The sequence below is a fragment of the Oryctolagus cuniculus genome, chromosome 1 (genome assembly GCF_964237555.1).
Source record: "Oryctolagus cuniculus chromosome 1, mOryCun1.1, whole genome shotgun sequence".
Taxonomy (NCBI): domain Eukaryota; kingdom Metazoa; phylum Chordata; class Mammalia; order Lagomorpha; family Leporidae; genus Oryctolagus; species Oryctolagus cuniculus.
The window spans coordinates 224,786,480-224,808,014 of NC_091432.1; the positions used below are offsets into that span (position 1 = coordinate 224,786,480).

The 21,535-nt window shown below is 57.2% G+C and overlaps 1 protein-coding gene across 7 annotated transcripts; it reads right to left on the reverse strand.

Moving 5' to 3' along the window:
* Window positions 1-1,205: 1,205 nt before the first annotated feature.
* PHF19 (PHD finger protein 19) lies at window positions 1,206-21,489 on the reverse strand. Of its 7 annotated transcripts, none has more exons than XR_007918105.2 (15): window positions 19,059-19,307; window positions 18,391-18,591; window positions 17,701-17,782; window positions 14,721-14,816; window positions 14,231-14,331; window positions 13,697-13,845; window positions 11,190-11,285; window positions 10,481-10,549; window positions 10,191-10,311; window positions 8,470-8,537; window positions 6,485-6,624; window positions 5,998-6,085; window positions 5,307-5,392; window positions 4,344-4,439; window positions 1,206-3,503 (listed from the first exon to the last, which is right to left on the reverse strand). XR_007918105.2 is itself a non-coding variant. In XM_051842548.2 (15 exons), exons 2-15 carry the CDS (start codon window positions 18,574-18,576, stop codon window positions 3,161-3,163), a joined length of 1,746 nt encoding a protein of 581 aa, XP_051698508.1. In that variant the 5' UTR covers window positions 18,577-18,591; window positions 21,357-21,489; the 3' UTR covers window positions 1,206-3,160. The 7 variants fall into 7 exon arrangements, 5 of the variants coding, with proteins under 5 accessions (XP_051698508.1, XP_051698499.1, XP_051698516.1 ...); XM_051842548.2 differs by lacking the exon at window positions 19,059-19,307 and adding an exon at window positions 21,357-21,489 and having other exon boundaries at window positions 6,460-6,624; XM_051842539.2 differs by having other exon boundaries at window positions 6,460-6,624; window positions 19,059-19,301.
* Window positions 21,490-21,535: the final 46 nt, after the last annotated feature.

Here is a 21,535-nt window from a genome sequence, read left to right on the forward strand (position 1 = left end):
ACACTGTTATCCTTTCTAAGATACATGAATAGGACATTATTTAAATACCACCCAATAAATGTTCTCTGGCATTTCCCAGTCTTTAAATATTATATGAAGGCTACACTTCTTTGTAAATACTAAGCTTAATATGCCTATTAAACAAGTTTTGTCAGATATCCATGATAAGGGGAAGAGTTGAAGAATGAAGTATTTTAAGCTGTTTAAGCAGTTCGGGCAGTTTCTGCCAACTGCAGGTTCTTGTTCCTAAATTCCAAAGGGAAGTGTTTGTTATGGACTTGGAAACACTGACCTAGACCACAGAGCAGCAGGTACTGTCCAGCCTGGGAGGCCCCTGGTCTCGGCAGGGTCCACCCAGCTGCTCACTCTAGAGCAAGAATTGGAACCCAGGTCTTCTGACACTTCATGCCCTTCAATGATTTCAGCCCAGAGAATAATCCCATTTGCTCCCTCTCCCCAAGAATGGTTTTACTCCAAAGGCAGCTAAAAGGTTGAAATAGGAGGAACAGGAGACGCTAGGAGCCATCTTCAATGAAGGGCAGCTGTTACTGACACACCCAGGCCCCTCACTGGGAGCTAACAGGAGGCTACATTATACCCAACACTATGGAATTCATTTGAGCCCATAGCCTTCACATCTAGAGCCAGTTTTCCCCTACCCTTGCATATATTAGTTTTCTCTTTTCCAAACTGCCCTAAATTTAAAGTCACATGCGAGGGTACTTCAAAAAGTCCACGGAAAATGGAAGTAAAGGATGTTTATTTTGATGCAACAACAACAAAAAATTTAAATCCATTCATAGTTTTCCCATAATATACATTTTCCATGAACTTTTAAAAGACCCCTTATATGCACACCTGGGAGCCTGGCAGACACTAACTCAGCACCGAAAGCTCAGAAAACCGAAGCAGAGGACCAAACTGGTACAGGGCAGAACCAGCCGAGCCTAGAAGTCACTCCAGACTTCCAGAGTCACGTGCCTGTGCGTCCTGAGGCAACCCAAGCCAAATGCTGTAGCGCTGGACCAGGTCAGCTTCCACGTCCCCACTCTGCCTGCCAGTAAGGGCCAGAATGTTGTGGTGCCTAACCTCCAGGCAGCCAAGAGCAGGAGCCAGAGCCTCTTCCTGCTGCTTCCCAACAGCGGGTAAGTCCTCACTGAGAAGTGAAGCAGTTTCTCGAAGGCAGCGTTACACTATAAACCAGACACATTAATTATAACTTTAATATAACAAATGTTATTAAAAGCAGCAATTCAAAACCATGAATCTTAGAAGGTGCACAGGGTTATAAGGTCAGTTGGCAGTAATGCAGCTATTATCTGGTATGAATGAAATGCTGGGGTGGGAGTCAGGGTGACCTTGGTAGGCCTCGGGCTGTCTTCCCAAGTGGGAAAGACACCTGCTTCCCTCCTTCCCCCTTCTAGCTCAGAGCCTCGGGAGCTCGAGTAGGGGGAGGTGCAGATGTCCTGGCACAGGCCCAGCTCACCCAGGCTTGTGCAGAAACCTGGAAGGCAGGCCCGCTGTGCTGTCTGGAGACAGCAGGAAGCCGCAGATTGGATCTGGGTCCCACCCCCCTGCTGAGCCTGGGCTGGCCTCACTCCCACAGGCTCCAGGCAGGGGGCCTCAGAGGCAGCAGCTGTGGAGCTGAGCATGGGGAGAGTCGGGCCCAACACCAGCTTTTCCAGAGGTGGGCTGTGTGCAGAAGGTGAGGTCTCTTAAGGCACTATAGGAACTGAGGTATAAGGCGGGGGCATCTAACCTACCTCAGGGACCCCTAAACACTCACAGCAGGGAAAGGTCAGGCCTAAGCAGGGAAAAACCATCTTCTCCTAGCTGCTGCCTCTTTCCACCCACCTTGGCCTTCCAGCTGGTGGCTGGCAAACCCAGCCAAGCTAGAGGCTACAGCAGCAGCTGGTCAGGCTGGTCCCCATCTGGTGCCCTGCCCCCAGTCAAGGCACTTTTTCCATTTTCCAATCAAGCCGGTCAGTTTCTATTATCTCTGGAAGCAGCAAAAATGAGGGGTTCCTCCCCTCCCGGTTTTGGTTTCCCTCCAGATGGGCCCAAGTTTGAATGTCAGTTCTAAGAATCTGTGGATGCTCCCTGCTGACAGAAAGTTCCCTCTAGCAGACTGAACCATGCAGGCCCCTTAGAAGCTCCAACCTATCCAAAGAGTGATTGTCACTGTTACTGCTGGCAGAGGCCATGAGTTCCTCTGTGCCTCCCTATGGGGGCCACAAGGGCTGGAGGAGGGGGCAGGAGCTGGGCTTTCACATTCAGCTGCAACACACGGCCCTGGAAAGGGCCACAGGACAGCCAAGGGCAGGAGCCAGGCTCGTCCTGGAAGGAATGGCTGGCTGTTGTGTACGTGTTCAGATGGAGGTGACGGGTGCTGCTTGGCTGTACGTGGTAAGTCCAGGGGTGAGAGGCACAGGGAACAGTGTGACCACTCTGAGGTTTAGCAGGACATGACTTCTGTGCCTGCCTCTCCTTCCCTCTGGTTCCCCAGAAAGGCCAGGCCCTACTCATGGCAACAAAGCAGGGGAAGGGATGCCTGGGGAAGCGCAACTTCTGTGACCTCCAAAGCTGGCTTCATGCTGGTGCCTTGGGAGGCAGAGACCCTGCTGCTGACTCCTCAAGCCAGGGCCTCTGCCACCCATGCTTTCCTAGAGGCCTTCTTGCACCCACTCTTCCTCCAGGGCCCCTGCTGTCATGATGTAGTCCCTGGGAGGACTGGCTGCCACGGTCAGGCATGAAGGTATCCAGTGGAGGGACAGATGTGCACACAAACACACCCAAAGGAGAGGGGAAGGGACTTAGAATTGGGGCCTCAAGAGAAAGGCCACAGAGCCAGGGGAACACCAGAGGATCAGATACTGAGATGGAGAGAAGGGAGGGAGTAGACACACTGACAGCCAGCGGGGCCTTGGAGACAAGGCAAAGAGCGATGAGCCCTAGGCGACCAATGGGCGGGACTGGCACAGCAGAGAGGCGCTGGCCCTGCCCTGGCCTGGCAGACAGGCAGGGTCCTTAGCCTTAGCCAGGCACTTGCAGCTCTGTCCTGCTTCCCTCTCCAACCCCAGCCTACAGAAAACTGGGGAGCCTATGGCTTCTGCGGTCCCTCCTTTGGTTTTCAGGGCTCCTGGCACCCCCTGAGGGCCAGTCAGTAGGGGGTGGTCCCCTCCCATTCCACCAGGTACTGCACCTTGCCCTCAGGCGTGACCCTCCGAGCCAGCACCTGGTACTTCTCCCCACAGGCCAGCCGCCCGGCTGCACCGAAGTAGTTGGTGATGGAGGACTTGAGGTGTGACAAGGATGAGTCATCCTCGCTGATGCTCTCAAACGTGTGGCTGTCGATGCCTTCGTCTGGACGCTCGGGGCCCGAAGCCCCCTCCGCACTGCTGTCCGAGGGGCAGCGTCCAGCCAGCTCGGCCGCCCGCCGCTTTGCCCGCAGTGGCATGTAGGCTTTGGCTGCCAGCTTCCTCTTGCGGCTGCCCACTGTCCGTCTGCCGGCGGTGTGGGGGGGGGGGGACACAAGAAGAAACAATCAGAACGAACGCCTCTCCCAGAGCCATCTCCTGGGTGCCAGGCGGTGTGCCAGCTCTGGGTGTGGATCGTCTCGGGCCCTGTGAGGAGGAAAGCTGAGGCTCCGGAGAACTAGCCAGCTGGATGTGTCCGCTGAAGCGCACGCTGACTGCGGCACCATATACTGCCAGCTCTGTGCCTCCTGCCGTCTCCTGCTCACCCTGCCGCACTCCCCACCAGGATTCACTTCAAGCTGGAGGGGGCGAGGGGCTACAGCTGAGATGACCTTGTACCCCAGAGCCTGGATGGACACACACACACACACACACACACACGTGCACAGGAGGCTGTGAGAGACAAATGGACACTTAGGTTCACACAGAAGAAATAAAATCAGAGATGACAGAGAAAGCCATAGAGATGTCTGGAGACAAAGACCTCAAGACACACCTCTCTGTCCTCTCTCCCAGACCCTGGGAGGCACAAACATAGAACATCAGCACAAAGAGGCCCAGAATCTCTGGTCAAATATTCCCAGAACTAGAATGGTCAGCAAAGGTTGTCACAGCCTTCGGCCAGAGGCAAAGAGCTTTGCACAGGGTCTGAACCCAAGCAGTGTGAGTGCCTACGTGTAGCCCCCACGGAGCTCCAGGGACTTGGAGCCAGTGGTCCCAGGATCAGACCCACAATCTCAGAAAGCCAAGTTCCCCCAGCTTGAGATTCTGATGCGCACAGTGAGCCAAGCATCAGAGTTGGGAGCTTGTGGGGATGGGGAATGGTAGTGTTTGTAACACCTGAAACCACACCTCCAGGAAGCTCACCTGGAGTCATAGGAGAGGCTGGTGGAGGCGGAGCCAGAGGTGCTGGCTGCATCGGTGGAGTCCACATCCGAGAAGAAGGTCTGGCCTGAGCTGGCACTGCGTAGGAGAGAGGGTGAGCCTGCTGTTGGCCTGGCCTGGCCTAGCAAGGTCCTGCCGACGCGGCCCTTGGCAATCCTTGGGAAGTCTCAGCTGTCCCCCAACTCTGTCATGCACCTTCCATCCCAGTGGAGGTGAGCTTCCCAACACCACACCTGCTTGTCCATTCTTTACTCATCCAGTCTACAAAGTCCAAGGCTTCCCTGCTGCCTCCCACCCCGTGTGGTGATACACACTGGTGACAATAACAAGCATGGTCTGGGCACTACACTGCTTATGGGCCAAAAGCACTTTGCAGTATCTTGCTTGTGAAAAACCAATGAGGTTCTCAGAAGTTAGGGAATTCAGCTGAAGCCACACAGTACTGGTGTGCGGGCAGGGGCCAGGGCTCAGCTGTGAGCCTTGCTCCCTCCTCCGGGCCCTCAGCTGAACACTGAGTGACCCTTAGCAATTCTGGAAACAAAATGATGGAGGGTGTTCCCCCCTCCTCTGCTTGTTACAAGCTGGGGGTGCTGTGTGCAACAGCCTGACGGGGAACGGCTTCCTGGAAGAAGCAGGGTCTCGGGGTTTCAGGTGTGGAGGAGGGGTTCGTAGGTTATTCCAGGCAGAGGGTGTGCGCACTAAGCAGCACAGGGAACACAGGGCAGCCATGGCAACTTGTGGATAAAGTGTGAGGGTGGGGGCCATGTTAAGGCACCCAGAACACTGCTTGGGGTGCAGGGCTGGAGGCTCCAGTGTAGAGACCCCCTCTGGGCAGCCTCTTGCAACAGGGGCCCTTTGAACTGGGGGCTTCTGCTCCGCCCCTCTAGAGCCTGCCCATTTGGTTCCATCCCAGAGCTTCTGCTGGGCACCTCACTGTTACCTTACCTTTTTAAACTCTGAATTTCATCCAGCGTGAAGTCAAAGATGCTGGCCAGGTGGTGGTTGGTGCTCCAGGCCGAGGTAAAGTCACTCTGTGGACACAGGAGAAGAAAGGAGAAGGGTCTATCAGCAAGTGTCAGATCTGCCCCCCACGAGCACCCTTCCCCAGCTGCGAGCCACACATGCTGCCTGCTGTCCAATCAGCCCTGCCAAGGGCTGGGCCCCACCTGGGGTAAGGCCTGTCACCCCGGTCCTAGTCTCAGCCAACTAACTGGATGACCTTTACCTCTCGGGCCTCAGTTACTTCAAATGCAAAATGAATACAACAGCCCTTGCCCCGCTTCACTGTCTTGTAACCCGGAAAGTGCAGGGTAGACGGAGCACTGTTCTTGTACCTCAGGGCTCCCTTGAGTGCTAGGCGGGGCTCTGCACTGCCTTGATGTGTGACCTCAGGGAAGTCGCTGGCCCACCCTGCCCTCCGTCTCCCCACGCTGTGTTCTTGGGAGAAGCTGGGTTGGGAGGAGGAGTGTTCTTGGAGTGCCTGGCTTCTGCTTGTTGAGCTGTAACAGGAAGCAGCCTGTGGGGGAGTCCCCAGGGCAAGGGGTGGGGTGGGGGGGCAACTTAGCTCTCTACACAGGAGTCCCTACTGCAGCTGACCCTGCGTGTGAAAGTGGAGAGTAAGAAAACAGGAACTAACACTGGGAATAGCATCTTCCAGCAAAAACTTTGATCTTTTTCTTCTATAAACTCGCCTTTTCTGCTGCTGGAATTCGTGAGGCAACAAACTGTGAAGACAGAAAATGAAGAGGGTGGCCCAGTCAGAGCCAGAGGGCCGGGGCGGCCTGGAGGGAGGGGCCTCAGGAGCACTGCGGGGGTGGGCTCTGGGGGAGAAGGGCAAGTCCTGAGGCATGAGTGTGGAGGGCGAACAGTGGGCAGCAGAAAGGCACCCAGGAGGAGGGCTCAGCTGGGCCACAGACCCAGCCCTAATCCAGCAAGGCTGGGACCAAGTAGGGCGGTAAGGGCTGTGGTGGAAGGAGCCAACGAACGAGCATCGGGGCCTACAGCCTGGACTGGCCGCTGGTGCAGTCCTCCTGGCTTACTCGGATGCCACCGTACTCTCTGGGCCCACTGCATAGCCCCCTGGGACCCCAGCACTGACCCAGGCTTGCTCTTTCCTCTCTTACGCAGCTCAGAGGCGGCCCCGCCGGGCTCGGTGGGCACCAGTCCCTTGTCGGGGAGCAGCTTCCCGGGCGGGTTGGGGGGGACGCGGATGCGCAAGCGGAAGATGCACTTCTTCTTCTTGATCTCCTTGCCGCACAGGAACCTGAGGGGAGAGAGCTCTGGAGTCTGCCAGCCCATCCTCCGGGGAGCGGCGTCACACGCTAGAGGAAGCTCTCTGGATCCAGAGCCAAACTCCAGAGCGGCCTCCGGAGCCACCACCCCTCAAAGCCTGTGGGATGAGGGGGTGGGGTGCAGAGAAGATGCCTGGGCTCCTCTCTCCTCCATCCTGCTCACGTGTGGTTCTTGCAGCTCTGATGCCTTTTCTCCTCTGCCTCAGCCAGCCCCCAGCCCACTTCCTACAGGAAGGCCTCTTCCAGCTCACTGTAGCACATCGCTGGTGGACAACACTGGATCCTGTTCTCTGGCCTCCCCCAGGAGACTGAAATCACCTCCAGGCATGGAGGGGATGTGCACGGGGAAGGCAGGAGGGGCAGGGCTGTGTTTGGGTCTCACACCGTGAGAATGTGCGGGGGGGGGGGGGGGGGGATGGGGGCGGGGAACCAGTGCTGAGGTATAGCAGGTTAAGCATCGGTCTGTAGCGTTGGCATCCCATATGGGCGCCAGTTCAAGGCCCGGCTGCTCTACTTCTGAGCCAGATCCCTGCTGATGGCCTGGGAAAACAAGATGGCCCAAGTGCTTGGGTCCCTGTACCGGTCTGAGAGACCCAAAGGAAGCTCCTGGCTTTGGATCAGCTCAGCTCTGGCCACTGCAGCCATTTGGGAAGTGAACCACCAGATGAAACCTCTCTCTCTCTCTCTCTCTCTCTCTCTCTGTAACTATGCATCTCAAGAAAATAAATTAAAAAAAAAAAAAAGGGAAAAATAGGCCAGCACCGTGGCTCAATAGGCTAATCCTCCACCTGCGGTGCCAGTACTCCAGGTTCTAGTCCCAGTTGGGGCACCGGATTCTGTCCCGGTTGCCCCTCTTTCAGTCCAGCTCTCTGCTGTGGCCAGGGAGTGCAGTGGAGGATGGCCCAGGTGCTTGGGCCCTGCACCCCATGGGAGACCAGGAGAAGCACCTGGCTCCTGCCATCGGATCAGCGCAGTGCACCGGCCGCGGCAGCCATTGGAGGGTGAACCAATGGCAAAAGGAAGACCTTTCTCTTTGTCTCTCTCTCTCACTGTCCACTCTGCCTGTCAAAAAAAAAAAAAAAAAAAAAAAAAAAAAAAAAAAAAAGGAAAAAATAACTTAAAGAATGGGCAAGACTGTGAGAGGTGCCAGGACAGCTTTCGCAGAAGCAGGGATCTCGTTTATTCCCGACGCACCTCAGCAACATACAGGTCCTGTCATAGAGCCCCAACTGAAGACGCGCTTGCTAGGGAGCACGTGACAGAGGGCAGTAGAGAGAGGAGAGAGCAGGAACAAAGTGCGAGGGAAGCCAGGGGCTCCGGAGGGCTGGCACCCCAGCAGGAAAGCAAAGGGACAGTGGCGGAAGACACAGCCCAGTCTGATCATGAATGAGCTGCAGTGGTGAGGAGATTGGGCAGAGGTGGTTGGGCTGTGTGTTGGGAACTCTGGCTGGGAACACAAGGACTGGGGGTCGAGTCAGGAGGCTGCAGCCCACCTGGGAGAGGGACTCCATCCCCTAATGCCTGGCCCAGAACCCCAGCTGCTTAGAGCAGGAGGGGCCCTCAGAGAGCAGGGTTGCAGGTGCAGCCCTTCTACGGGGCTGAGTCAGGACCAGGAGTCAGGCTGCTGGGTGGGCTTTGCAGAAGAGGTGGAAGTACTCTGGATCTTGAGGGACAGGAAAGGTTTATATAGTCAGAGAGAAGGGGAGAGGACCAGCAGGGAGCACACCTTGGGCCTAGTCTATGAGGTAGGAAGACCTTGAGACTGAAATCCCACCTGTGTGGGGCCCCCCAACACCCCTTCCCCTTGCTGTACCCACCGGCTCTTGTAACTGTTGAGAGCGTTGAGGAGGTGCGGTCCTCGATCCGTCACGGGGGTGCTGGTCAGCTAAGGGGAGCAGGGCAGTCAGACCCAGGCCCCTGGCGTCCGGGGAGGTCCAGCCCCTACCCCTTCTTTACTCCATGACCTCAGAGAAGTCTTCTCACCTCTCTGAGCTCATTTCCCTATCCGCAAATGGAGAGGAAAACTCTTGGCTTAAATGTATGAAGAGCTAGAAAAACATCCATGCCCTTGACCCCTGATGCCACTCCGTGGACTCTGGCACAACTGCATATGGAACAAACCTGCACAAGTGTTCACTGTGGCCTTGCTGCTAATGCTGGGCAAAATGGTAAAGAAACTCTGTGCCCACAGCAAGGAGTCAAACCATGATGGAAACCGAAGCAACCATTAAAAGTTATGCAGACTTGAGTAGTGTGGGGAAGCGACGACTTCAAACTACAGACTAAGCCACATGCAAAGAAAAAATATGCATGTAGCAAGACTGGAAGGAAACATTTCTCATTGTTTCTACGTGGTAGGATGTGGGAGTATGGATGTTTGGAGTACACCGCCTTCTGCCTTTTGGCACATTAAATAGTTTCTACCAGGACATGTATGATCTTTTATAAATATGACAAGTTGAAATTTAAAAATGCCAACTCTGCCTACCTTTTAAGGGCATATAATAAATATATCTTATAAATGTTCAAGCATTATAAATGAAGACATTTAAAAACATAAAGATTAATTTTATTTAAAAAGATTTCATGTTTTCCCTGATCAGGGATAACTAATAGAGTACCTATGTAATACATTAGAGTGAAATGGACATCGAGATTTGATGATTGTTTACAGCCCTTGTGTCTTCTGTTGAGCAACAGTGTTGTTGAACTCTTTTACTTAGTGTAGGGTTAAACTTATAATTATTAAGTAAACTGAAAGTAGATCCCTGTAAAAATTAAGAGTGGGAATGGGAAAGGGAGAAGGGTGGGCAGCAAGTATCACTATGTTTCTAAATCTGTACATATGACATAAATGAAACTTGTATATCTTAAATAAAGTTAAAAAATTATAATGTTGCACTTTTATACTTTTAAGAAAGAAAAAGTATCTGCTAATTAAGTATAAATGTTTGTCATACATTTTATGTATATACAAGTCTATGAAATAAAATGTAAATAAATTAAAAACATTCTCAAAGGATTTGCAGCAGTAGAGACGATGCCTCACTCTGCATGTGGTGGAGAGGATCCTTAGGATGTCACTAGGGCTGAGGGGTCCAGCCCCGGTGTGGGAGTGACCGGGAGGGCTCACCCCCGGAGCTACACTGACCACGGGGCAAGTCGCCCTCCAGCTCTGAGCGTCTGCAAGTCTGTTACTTTGTTCTGTAGATCTGGCTCCCCTAGTGATGTTCTATTCAGAACAGAATCAGTAGGGGGCAGGCCCACTTCACTTTCCACCTAGCCAGGAAGTCTGGAGTGGGCCAAACACCTTGACCCATGGCCCTGGCTCCCCCAGGCTGAGTTGGTGAGGCCCCACCCTGCCCACTCAAAATCTAGGGTCAGGAAACCCCTTCTAGGGTACAAGCTCCAAGGCCTGGACTCAGGGATGCAGCAGCTTGAGGGTGAAACTCAGAGACCTACATCTTCTGGGCCCGTCCCGTGTGACCCCAGGCGAACCTCTCTGACTGCCACTCAGACATCCCGTGACCCTGCCTACCTTGCCAAGCTGTAGGAGCTCCCAGTGGTGGTTGACAAAGGCCAGAATCTCCTCGAAGTCAAAGTACTTCTTCTTGCTTTGCACCCCCAGATTGTAGAGGGCTAAGTGAACCACGTCCACCCTGGGCAAGGTGGCAAAGAGGTGGAGCCAGGTGAGGTGGCAGCCTGTGCAGCCAGGGCCACAGCCTCCTGGGTCCAGGCTGAGGATGGGGGGCAACCTGCAGGCAGGCGGAGGGAGGGGAGCTGCAGGGAGTGAGCAGGGTGGGTCTAGGCCAAGCACTACCCTCTCACCATCGCAGGGGCAGCCGCTCGATGTATTCTGGGCCCTGGTTACACACGGAGCAGAAGAACAGGTAGAACCTGTGGGTGGGTGGAGAGGGACCCTGTGGAGGGAGGGACTCTGACAGCCCACCCTAGGCTGACCTCCTGGCCCCCTTGGATCTACCTCACCTTCCCACAGTCAGTGCCCTCTCTCTTGGGTGGTAAGGATAGGGCAGAAACCAGGAAGTACTCTCCCACCCCAACCTCCCCTCCCAAATATCATTGCTCTGGGCCAGAATGGGCTGCAGCGTCACCTTCTTCCCTCTGAGAGACAGAGACACCAACCAAAGGACACGTAACATCAGCTTTCACATGTACAATGACTTCCATTAGCTGAACCCCACTGGTTAGAAGCTGAACCAAGTTATCCACTTCCCACGTGGCCTCTACAACAACCCTGGGTAGGGTCAGAGAAGGGCTGTGTTGCCCTCCTTCCCCAGACACTTGAAGGGAAGGGTCTTAGGGAAGGCAGGGGTTTGTGTCAGGTACTTCACGAATCAATGGCAGCTAGGGCTGTGGCCCAGCTCAGCCAGGCCTCCCCTCCCTGAGCTGCCCCCAGTAGACAGGTCAGCACTTCCAATGTGTGGGGCCTGCCGGGCCACCAGAACGCATTGCTGCTGCCAATTTACTGTTGCGCACCTCACCCTCAGGGGCCCAGCTGGACCAAGTCAGCACCTACCGGTCTCCAAACATCATGGGCTCATTGAGGCACTGGGTGCAGGCCTCATGGAACCACTGCCTGCACCGGTAGCATTGCAGCATCCGCAGGTACCACCTGGAGAGACAGAGCCAGGCTGAGCCTCAGCAACCTTTCCCGACATCAACTCACCGTCCCCCAGCAGAAAGAGAAGAGGACTCTGCTCTCGAGCCAAGCACAGACTTCTCTCCTTTGAGCTCACTATCTGGTTAAAGACAAGCCATGGCCGGTGCTGCAGCTTACTAGGCTAATCCTCCTCCTTGCAGCACCAGCACACCGGGTTCTAGTCCTGGTCGGGGTGCCAGATTCTGTCTGGGTTGCCCCTCTTCCAGCCAGCTCTCTGCTGTGGCCAGGGAGTGCAGTGGAGGATGGCCCAAGTGCTTGGGCCCTGCACCCCATGGGAGACCAGGATAAGTACCTGGCTCCTGCCATCGGATCAGCACGGTGCGCCGGCCACAGCACGCCAGCCGTGGCGGCCATTGGAGGGTGAACCAACGGCAAAGGAAGACCTTTCTCTCTGTCTCTCTCTCTCACTGTCCACTCTGCCTGTTAAAACAAAAAAAAAGACGAGCCACTGACTCCCATAGTGCAGCTGGGTCACAGGCTGCCCTTGCTCCAGGTCGTTTAGAAAGCAAGTGACAGGCAGTGATTCTGCCGTCTTTAACGTCTAAGCCCAATCTCTTCTTCCTGCCCTGCCACAGTGGTGGACTGTGCCCCACCCGCTGCTTCCCAGACATCACTGGCAGGCAAAGGTTTGCCTGCAAGACCTCACGGAGCATGAGTGACAGCTCCTCTAAGCTACACGGGGGCGGGTTTTTCTCATCTGGTACTATATCTACTCTACCAGGACCATTCAAGAAACACAGAATACGAACCAAGTGCAACGCAGCACTCCCTTAAGAACAATCAGTGCTTTGTGCACACCCTGTCAGGTGCAGCCCAGGTTAAAATGCAGATTCCTTGGTCCTCTTCAATGTGTGCCCACTGAGCGTGGAGAAGCACTGCTAGTGTCAAGGTGCCTTAGGGAAGTGGTGCCTGCCTCTGCAATTCCTACCTACTGAAGTCCCACTCAGGGCGTGCAAAATCTATCCACGGTGGTAGGAAGAGAGAAACAGAGACAGGAAAACAGCCCAAGAGAGGGCCATCCTGGGACCAGGGTCCCCCAGGTAGAGAAATCAGCCCCCTGGTTACCCAGACTCCCAGCTGTATCCAGTAAGCATCTCTCCGTTATCCCCCTAGGAAGCTGACGGCCCTGAGGTAACTGAGCCCATTTAAGCGAGTTGCCCAAGTTCGCCCGGCTGAGCTAGGAGGCTCCAGGTCTTTAGTGCGCATTAGCAGAGCCTGGGTCACAGATTCACGACTTCAGCAGCTTTTAAGGGCTGTTTCCTTAGGGGCAGAAGCCCTTCCTCTTATTCTGTGGTTCTTCCACCAGGCTTGTGCGTCAGCCCGAGAGAGCAGACTCAACTGCCCATGGCGACGTGGAGGCCCAGGAAAGTCAGGGAGAATCAGACTCTGGTCCCACGGCCAGGACAAGACCCCCTTCCACGGCAACCCCAACACAGGACGCCCAGCCCCCACCCCCACGCCCCGGGGGCCTGCACATCTCTAGGGCCGAGGTTCTTAGTACCTCACCAGAAGCCTGGTTCACAGGCTCCGGCCACGAAGAGGTGATCCCAACTTGCATGCATTAGTAACCACGACCACCACCGCCACCAGTGAACAGCTCACACCTCTGAAGTGCTTACCAAGTGCCAGGCACTGGCTAACAAGGGACAATCCAGGATTTGGACGTCCGGGGAAGTCGGGACAGCGTGTCCGGCCTAGGCTCCTAACCACGCTTCAACACCTCCTCTCCCACGGGGCTCCATCCCAACCCGCTGCCCCGGAGTGCGGGACGCCACCTAGAGCCCGGTGCGTGGGTTTTTTATCTCCCAGCTCTCCCGGTGAGTGCCCTGGGCACTGCGCCGAATTCTTACCTTCAAGGCCCGCCCTTGGAGGCCCGGCCTCCTCAGACCCTTCCCAGCGGCCCACACTCAGGGCCCGCCCCTCGCCACCCCGCCCCCGCGACCGACACCCCGAGTCCGTCCCTCGAGGCCCCGCCCCCGAGGTTGACACTCCGAGTCCGCCCATCTAGGCCCCACCCCTGCGACCGACACCCCGCCCGCGAAGCCAACACCCCGAGTCCGTCCCTCGAGGCCCCGCCCCCGAGGCTGACACCTCGAGTCCGCCCATCTCAGCCCGGCCCTAGTGCTGACACTCGAGGCCCCGCCCACTCGGCCGACACCCCGCCCCCGAGGCTGACACTCCGGGTCCGCCCATCTCGGCCCCGCCCCCTAAGCTGGCACTCGGGTCCGTCCCTCGCGGCCCCGCCCCCAGGGCTGGCACTCCAGGTCTGCCCCTAGCGGCTCCGCCTCAGACACGCCCCCTCGGAGCCCCGCCTCCACCGTCTCGGCCCCGCCCGCTCCCCGGGCTTCTCCCAGGGGCCTTACTCTCCCGGGCCGCCGCAGTAGCAGTAGCACTGCTGCTGGTTGGTGCGGTGGGGCGAGTCCCATTCGAGCTCCTCCGGCTGGTAGGACAGCACCATCTTCACGGCCTGCAGCGTCCTGGCAATGGCGCCCTTTTTCAGCGCGCCGCCTTTCTGGGGGTGGGGGGAGAGGGCCGGAGTCACCCCCAAGGTGCCTCCGAGGAGATGCTGCCGGCGTGAGACAAACTGGGGGCCTGTTTCTCACACACCCCCAACCCATGGTATCCGGGAAGGCTCTCCGCTGCAGACAGTCAACAGTGATCCGGGCAACCAGGGAACCACTGGCAGTGTGCGCCGAGTGTGGGCGCCCCCCCCCCCCATGAACTTTCTCCACCTTGGGAGGACTGCCCCCTGACCCATGCCCATGTTGCAGCGGGGGAAACTGAGGCACGGCGCGGCCAGAGGGCCGGGTCAAGGTCGCGCTGCCCCGAACCCCCCGCTTGGCCCTTCTGTGGGGAGCTGGGGGTCTGCGGTGCGGAGGGCTGGGAAGAGGGCTCACCCGCACAGCCAGCGCGAAGATGCAGCGCCGGCAGAACCAGGGCGTGAGCAGGGGCCGGTCCGTGCTGCCTGCAATGGGGATGTGGCACTGCTGGTGGTAGCCTGTAGCAGAGGAGGGGGCGGTGAGTGCCGGAGAGGAGTGGTGGCTCCAGGCCAGCTGGTCGCAGGCGGCAGGGCTGGCTGGGCTGTGGCACCTCCTACCAGCTCTGCCTGTCAGTTACGGGGGGTGGGGGGGCAGGCTGGGAGGCCATGTCCCAAGATGGCCAAGCCGCTGTCCAGTTTGGGGACTAGAAGACAGCATTGGCCAGTGGAGAGACACTTGGCTTCAGCACCTCGCCCCCACCCCTGGGCCTCCCTTGCAGAGATATGAGCTCCCACCCCTTCACTCTGGATTCCAGAAGGCCTGCTGAGGCCCCGACAGTCTGGAGCAGTGCCCTGCAGGGCCAGTGCAGGAAGCAGGGGACCCCCGGGTGGCCTGCCCCCCCACTCACCCAGGCCACACTTCCCACAGATGAGGATCTCATTCAGTGGTCCCGAGGTCTTCCCCAGGCAGATGCTGCACTTGGGCTCCTCCCCTGGGACGCCGGCTGGAAGAGAGGCCGTCTCCGGTGAGGTCTGCTTCCCAGGGACAAGGGGTTTGAAAACTGTAGCCCCGTTGGGGTGCTAGGCCTACTACTGGGTTCCATCTGCCACCTCGCAGAGTCTCACAGAGCACACTGAGATGTCTGTTAACACCTCGTTCTCAAACAGGGGAGACCCACCGGAGAGGTGAGGTCCCTCACTTAGCTTAGTAAGTGAAGGGGCAGGACTCAAACTATGGCTGTTTGCCATCAGATCCTTTGTCCTTTCAATCACATCGTGCTCCCGCTCCTGCCCAATTTAGCTCCTTTTGTTTTATATTAAACAATGCTAAACATGTATTATGGAGGCGTTTGGCATAGTGGTTAAGACACCCATGCCCCGAATCTGAGTGCTTGGGTTCGAGTCTCAGCTCCACTTCCAGCTCCCTGCCAATGCACACTCTGGGAGGCAGAAAGTGATGGCTTTAGTAGCTGGGTCCCTCCACCGCCCAACCCTGGCCATTGTGGGCATCCAGGGAGTAAACTAGCACATGGGAGCTCACTCGTTCTCTCTCTCTCCTTCTCTCTTCCCCTCTTAAGTATATTAAAAAAAAAAAATATTGGAATAATAATAGGATACTATAATGAAACTCCATGTTCTCATCAGCAATTATGAATTCATGGCCAGTCTTGTTTCAATTATATTCCTCCCAACTTCTCCCTCCTGTAATTATTTTGAATCAAGTCCCAGATACGTAATCATTTTTCTCTAAATATTTCAGTATGCATCTCTCTGAAGGACGAGGGCTCTAACATAGCTACATTCCTTTATTGTACCTAAAAGTTAACATTAATTTTTTAATATCAACAAATTCAGTGAGTGTTCACATTTCCACCTGTCTCTTAAATTAAAATATTCTAACAATTTTAAGTGTGTTCTTTTTGAATCAAGATCCAAATAAAACCCACACATGGTGACTGGCCAATATGCTTTTACAATTGTTTTTAATTTACTGGTTCCCTCTTGCTCTTTTTCTTTTTTTCTTCTGGGAAGAATAGATATGTCTTTATGTGTGAAAGCTTTAAATGTATACATTAAATACATTTTGATGGGTGCTTCTGTCTTATTTTCCCAGCGGGCTAAATTATCTTAAAGGGCAGAAATGATGTCTCTTCCAGTCTGCAGCCCTGGTGCCTCATACTGAGTGGCACACAGCAGGTGTGGGACCTTGCCCCTTATTTCCCAATATGACCCCAGGAAATCGGAGTTACTGAGTAGGGTCCTAGCTGGCTTAATGAAGCAACAGATCCATAACTAGGGCAGTGACCAGCCATATGCACTCATCCTGGGAGACGCCAGGGCGCCACTGATCTGCCCGGAAGGAGCAGTCACATGGCTGGGGAACAAGTTGTCTCCCTACACCCCCGTGGTGCCTGGCACCCGGTGGGCCCTCAACATCAGATCTTCTCCGGCTGGTAACCAGCACAGGGAATCCTTACTGCTTCGGATCCTCAGATCATAAATGTAGGGCGAGAAGGGCTTGGAGCAGGACTAGTCTGCACTGGCCACAGTTTCTTGGAGAAAGGGACTATTTGAAAGCTGTTCTAACTGGCTGGGTTCTGTGGCCTCTCCTTGGCAGGCTTCCTGGAATCATCTCTTACGGTAACACATTCTTCAGAAATTGCTTCCCTGTAACTCAATAGCACTGGGATAAGCACTTTACGTGGATTATCTCATTTAATCCTCCCAACCACCCAACGAAGCCAGGACTTTCACCACCTCCTTTCAGATGAAGAAAGAGACGCAGAGAGGTTATGTTACTTGCAGCCCCCAAGTGGCAGGGCCAGAACTTGGTGCACGGTCTCTCTGGCCCTAGGACCCGCCTCTGCCTTCCAGAGGGAACACAGGTTTCTTCTCTCTCTCTTTTCTTTTCCTTTTTTTTTAAAGAGTGGACAGTGAGAGAGAGAGACAGAGAGAAAGGTCTTCCTTTTGCCGTTGGTTCACCCTCCAATGGCCGCCGCGGCTGGCATGCTGCTGCCGGCGCACCGCGCTGATCCGAAGGCAGGAGCCAGGTACTTCTCCTGGTCTCCCATGGGGTGCAGGGCCCAAGCACTTGGGCCATCCTCCACTGCACTCCCTGGCCACAGCAGAGAGCTGGGCTGGAAGAGGGGCAACCAGGACAGAATCCAGCACCCCAACCGGGACTAGAACCCGGTGTGCCAGCGCCGCTAGGCGGAGGACTAGCCTAGTGAGCCGCGGCGCCGGCCGGTTTCTTCTCTCATGCCAACTCTGGTAGCGCCTGCTCGGGGATCCACGTTGAGAATCTATGAGTGTTGTGACAGCTGCTCAGGTCTGTCGTGTGCATGGGGAGGGAGAAGGGTGGCCCGTATGCCCCTGGTCTGCCTCCTCTGGAAGACAACCTCAGCTCTCTGCAGGCAGGGATGGTGCCTGGACCCAGGTCGCTCTGCATCCTGGCTCCACTGGGCTTCGCCATCTCTACTCTGTCTTCCTCTGCTCTCTTTCTGTGTGCCCCATGCTCAGCTCCCCGCCCCGGGATAGAGCTGCCTCCGCCAGGTTTCTTCACATGTTGATAGGGGAACACTGCTCAGATCCCCCGGTGACCATTCTGATCAACAACCTCTTCCTCGCTCCCATCCTGGCCCAGAGCAGGAGAGGAAGTGCGGCAAGGAAGCAAACACAGGCCTGAGACCCAGGGCCACTGTCCTGCCACTCCAGGGGACAGCAGATGTCTCACGGCCAGTCATCTGACCACCATCTCAGGGGGGTGGGGCTTATGGGCAAAGGGCAGATGCCAGGAATAAGAAGGGGGGAGTGAGGGGGAAATGCAGAAGCCAGCAGAGGAGAGAGACCCCGGGGAAGGAGGGGTCCCCGAAAGGTTAGCACACTCACCATGCTGTATGTCCTTCCACAGGACCCAGTATTTGGAATTATCTTCAAAAGTCACCAGGCAGCTTTGCTTGGAACTGCTGACCTGGGGCACAGAGAGGGGGCGGTGTGAGCAAAAGGGCCGGACAAGGCTGGACTGGGACGCAGTCTTCCTCTCCTCGGGCTCCAGAAAGCAGGGAGCAGGGCAGCTCCTGGAGGGAGGTGCACTCCTGGCCACTGACGTTGTACACTCAGGGACTGGGGTGGGGGCGACACTTGGTAAGAGTGCTGAGAACAGAACAGGCCAGGGGGCTAGCGTGGTGGTGTAGCAGGGAAAGCCACTGCCTGCAATGCCGGCGTCCCACATGGGCTGCCTGCTCCACTTCTGATCCAGCTCCCCTGCTAATGGCCTGGGAAAAGCAGCAGAAGATGGCCCAAGTGCTTGGGCCCCCGCCTCCCTCGTGGGACACTAAGGAGGCAGATGGTCGTCCGTGCTGAAAGCACACAGAGCCTTTTCTAAGGAACTGCTTGGCTGACGTTGGTGCTAAGGCTGGTTGGTGCCTGCAAGGCCAGGCTCCAGCTCCTCTTCCTTTTGGGCAAGAAGGCCCACCAGGGCATTTCCCATCAGCCCCCCTTCCTTGAGCGCTGCTCTGAGGCCAGGCCAGGGGACGAGCAGAGAGACGCAGAGCCCCAGGCCTGAGAAGAAAGGTTTACCCTCTTGATCTTCCCGAGGTAATACAGGCCATCTGTCCAGCGGCACAGCACGTACTGGCCCTCCGTCAGCTTGGACATCAGGTCTTTGAAGTTGTTCTGGGCCTTCGCCAGGGCCCCCTTTTTGGGGAGGTGGCTGGTGACACCATAGGAGTCCCGAGTCCCTGGCTCCAGAGCCCGAGTCTCCATCAGCCTCTGCTGACACTGGGACAGAAAGAGAAGAGAGTTTTTACTTCTTGCTTCCCGGCCCCAGACAGCCTCTAGGGAAAGGAAGGGAGCTGTCATTTCTGTTCCATGGGCTGTGTGCCACACGTGCCTAATAGCTCACCAAATCCTCATGACAACCCTGTGAGGGGGACGTTATTATTCCCACTTTTCAGAGGGGGAAACTGAGGTCTGGCAAGGAGAAGTGGCTGACGGGGCAGAGGCAGAGCCATGGCTCACAGCCAGGGGAGCGGATTCTAAGTCCTGCTCCCTCCTCACCTAAACCCCATGCCTTCTATAGTGGTTCCCTCTGCCCACATGCAGCCAAGTCCCTGGCTGGGGGCCTGAGCCACTCCCTGTCCCAGGAGGCCTCTGGGTGGAGGGCCCTCTCAGGCAGCGGCTGGAGAGTTTTCACACCCTCTCCTCCGACCCACTCGCCCACTGAGATCTTTCCAGAGAACACTCACCTTGAAAGGAAAACTCCTGGTGACTTGTGAACCGCCACCTGAGGCTTTTGTAATCCCCTTTCTGTTCTCAATTATGGGATGGTTTAATGGAAACCAGTTCTGGGGCATTTAAACCCGCTGGTGCTTTCCCCCAGATGCAGATCTTCTCCGAGCTGTCAGGGCATCCCCACACCAGCCTCTCCCTGCCTGTCTCTCGGCTTCCCTTAGATGCCTGTTCCCGGACTTGCCTTCACTCCCTCCCTCCGTCTCAGCACAGCCAGGGTCCTCACAAGCCCCATGCATCTCTGACTTCTCCAACCAACGGGCTCCCAGAGCCGGCCAAGTTCAAGCCCAGTGATTTCTGGCATCCATGCCCTTTTAGTCATCCTCGGCCCTGGTTTGAGATGGGGCTCCCTCATCTTTGCTTGACCCATCCATCCATCCATCTCTCCATCCATCCCTCCATCCATCCATCCATCGACCCATCCATCCATCCATCTCTCCATCCATCCCTCCATCCATCCCTCCATCCATCCATCTCTCCATCCATCCATCCATCCATCCATTCCTCCATCCATCCATCCATCCATCCATCTCTCCATCCATCCATCCATCCATCCTTCCATCCATCCATCCTTCCATCCACCCATCCATCTCTCCATCCACCCCTCCATCCATCCCTCCATCCATCCCTCCATCCATCCATCTCTCCATCCACCCATCCATCCATCTCTCCATCCATCCCTCCATCCATCCCTCCATCCATCCATTCCTCCATCCATCCATCTCTCCATCCATCCATCCATCCCTCCATCCACCCATCCATCTCTCCATCCACCCATCCATCCATCCATCTCTCCATCCACCCCTCCATCCATCCCTCCATCCATCCATCTCTCCACCCATCCATCCATCCACCCATCCATCCCTCCATCTCTCCATCCCTCCATCCATCCATCGACCCATCCATCCCTCCATCCACCCATCCCTCCATCCATCTACCCATCCCTCCCTCCCTCCTTCAATACCTGTTTCCTGAGCCTTGTGCTCGCCTTGTGCTAGGGCGGAATGGTACCGCTGGCACCGAGGGCTGCACGGGAGCCCCTCCCCCCAGACTTCCACAGGGCTACCAGCTCCCTTCCAGAAACCTGCCGGGGCTCCCCCAAACCCCCTCCTCCCCTCTGGGGGCTCACTTGGCTCCATGTCCCTGCACGCCCTCCCCACCACAGCCGGAGGCCCCCGCTCGCTGTGCCCTGCGTGCACTGCGCCGTCTTCCCGCTTAGCAGTGATGCCGGGCACCTGGCGTCCCCTGTGGGTACGCGGGTGTACTCCTGCGAGCCCGCGTAGACCGCTGTCTACAGCCGATGAGGCGTGAAACTACAGACGTGTGTGTGTGTGTGTGTGTGTGTGTGTGTGTACACACGCGCGCGCATGAGGGGCTCTGGGGCCGGTAGGGCCCTGCTGGGGGCTCCCGGGACCGTGGCGTGGCCGGGTTCCCCGCCACGGCGCTCTCGCTCCGCTCCTGTCTCCAAGGCTCTGGGCAGGGGACGCGCTCTGAATCCCTGCTCGCTCCCCGCCACCTGGCTCCCCTGGCGCGGGGGCAGGGGCCCGGCCGCGGCAGGTTCACAAACTGACACTTCCTCCCCCGCTGCGCCTTGGGAGCCGGCCCGGTCGCCGCGCCGCCCTCCCCGCCGGGCGGGGGCCCCCGGGTGGCGGCCCCCAGCCCGCCCGCGTCCTCCCGGAGCGGGCCCCCGCGGGCTGTGATTGGCTGATTCAAACCCGTCGGCAAAGCAGTGCCTGTTTGCGGGTTCCCGTCGGCGTCCAGTTCAAATCCGCGGCGCCCGGAGCGCTGGGCCGGGCGGGGGCAGGAAGCGAGATGATTCATGCGCCGGGGCCTCTCCCGGGGCGGCCGTTGGCTTTTTTAAAAAGGGTGTTAAGGCGGGGGGGCCAGGCTCGCAGGAGGACCCCCTGCGGTGCACGCGCTTCTCTCCGCGGGCGCTCCCCGCCCCGGTCCGCCGCAGCGGGACTTCGGACGTGAGCAAAATCCCAAACGTCCCCTTCGGTCCTCCCTTCCAGCCCCCAACAGCAAGGGACGAGGCTGGGGGCCAGCAACTGCGACCTGTCACCCACGCCCTCCCCACACGGCCCGGGCCCGGGTGGGCACCGTCCACCGCCACCCCCCACGCCCTGCGCGCCGCTCTGCTGGGCTCCGTGCCCCCCGCTAGAGTGCGGGGAGAGTCCGGGGAGCGCGGGAGGAGTGCGGGCGGGGAAGGTGCGTCGGAGCGTCCCCGCCCGGGCCGCCGCCGCGGCGCCACTTACCGCGGGGCTGCGTGTCCGCCGGTCCCACTTGGAGTCTGGCCACCAGGCGCATCGGCGGCGGAGGCGGCTGCGCGCGGCCCGCGGCTGCCTGGCCGAGTGTCCGCCCGTGGGGCCGGGGTCGGGGTCTCGGCGGGGGCGGGGCGGGGCGGGGGCGCCGCGGGGAGGAGGGGGAGGCGGAG

Coding starts and splice junctions, on each gene's coding strand:
- PHF19 (XM_051842539.2), bottom strand. CDS start 19,166: ATGCCCCAGAACTGGTTTCCATTAAACCATCCCATAATTGAGAACAGA. Junction 13,846..14,230: donor TCTTCGCGCTGGCTGTGCGG/GTGAGCCCTCTT, acceptor CCCCACCCCCAG/AAAGGCGGCGCGCTGAAAAA. Junction 4,440..5,306: donor GAAATTCAGAGTTTAAAAAG/GTAAGGTAACAG, acceptor TCTCCTACGCAG/TGCCAGCTCAGGCCAGACCT.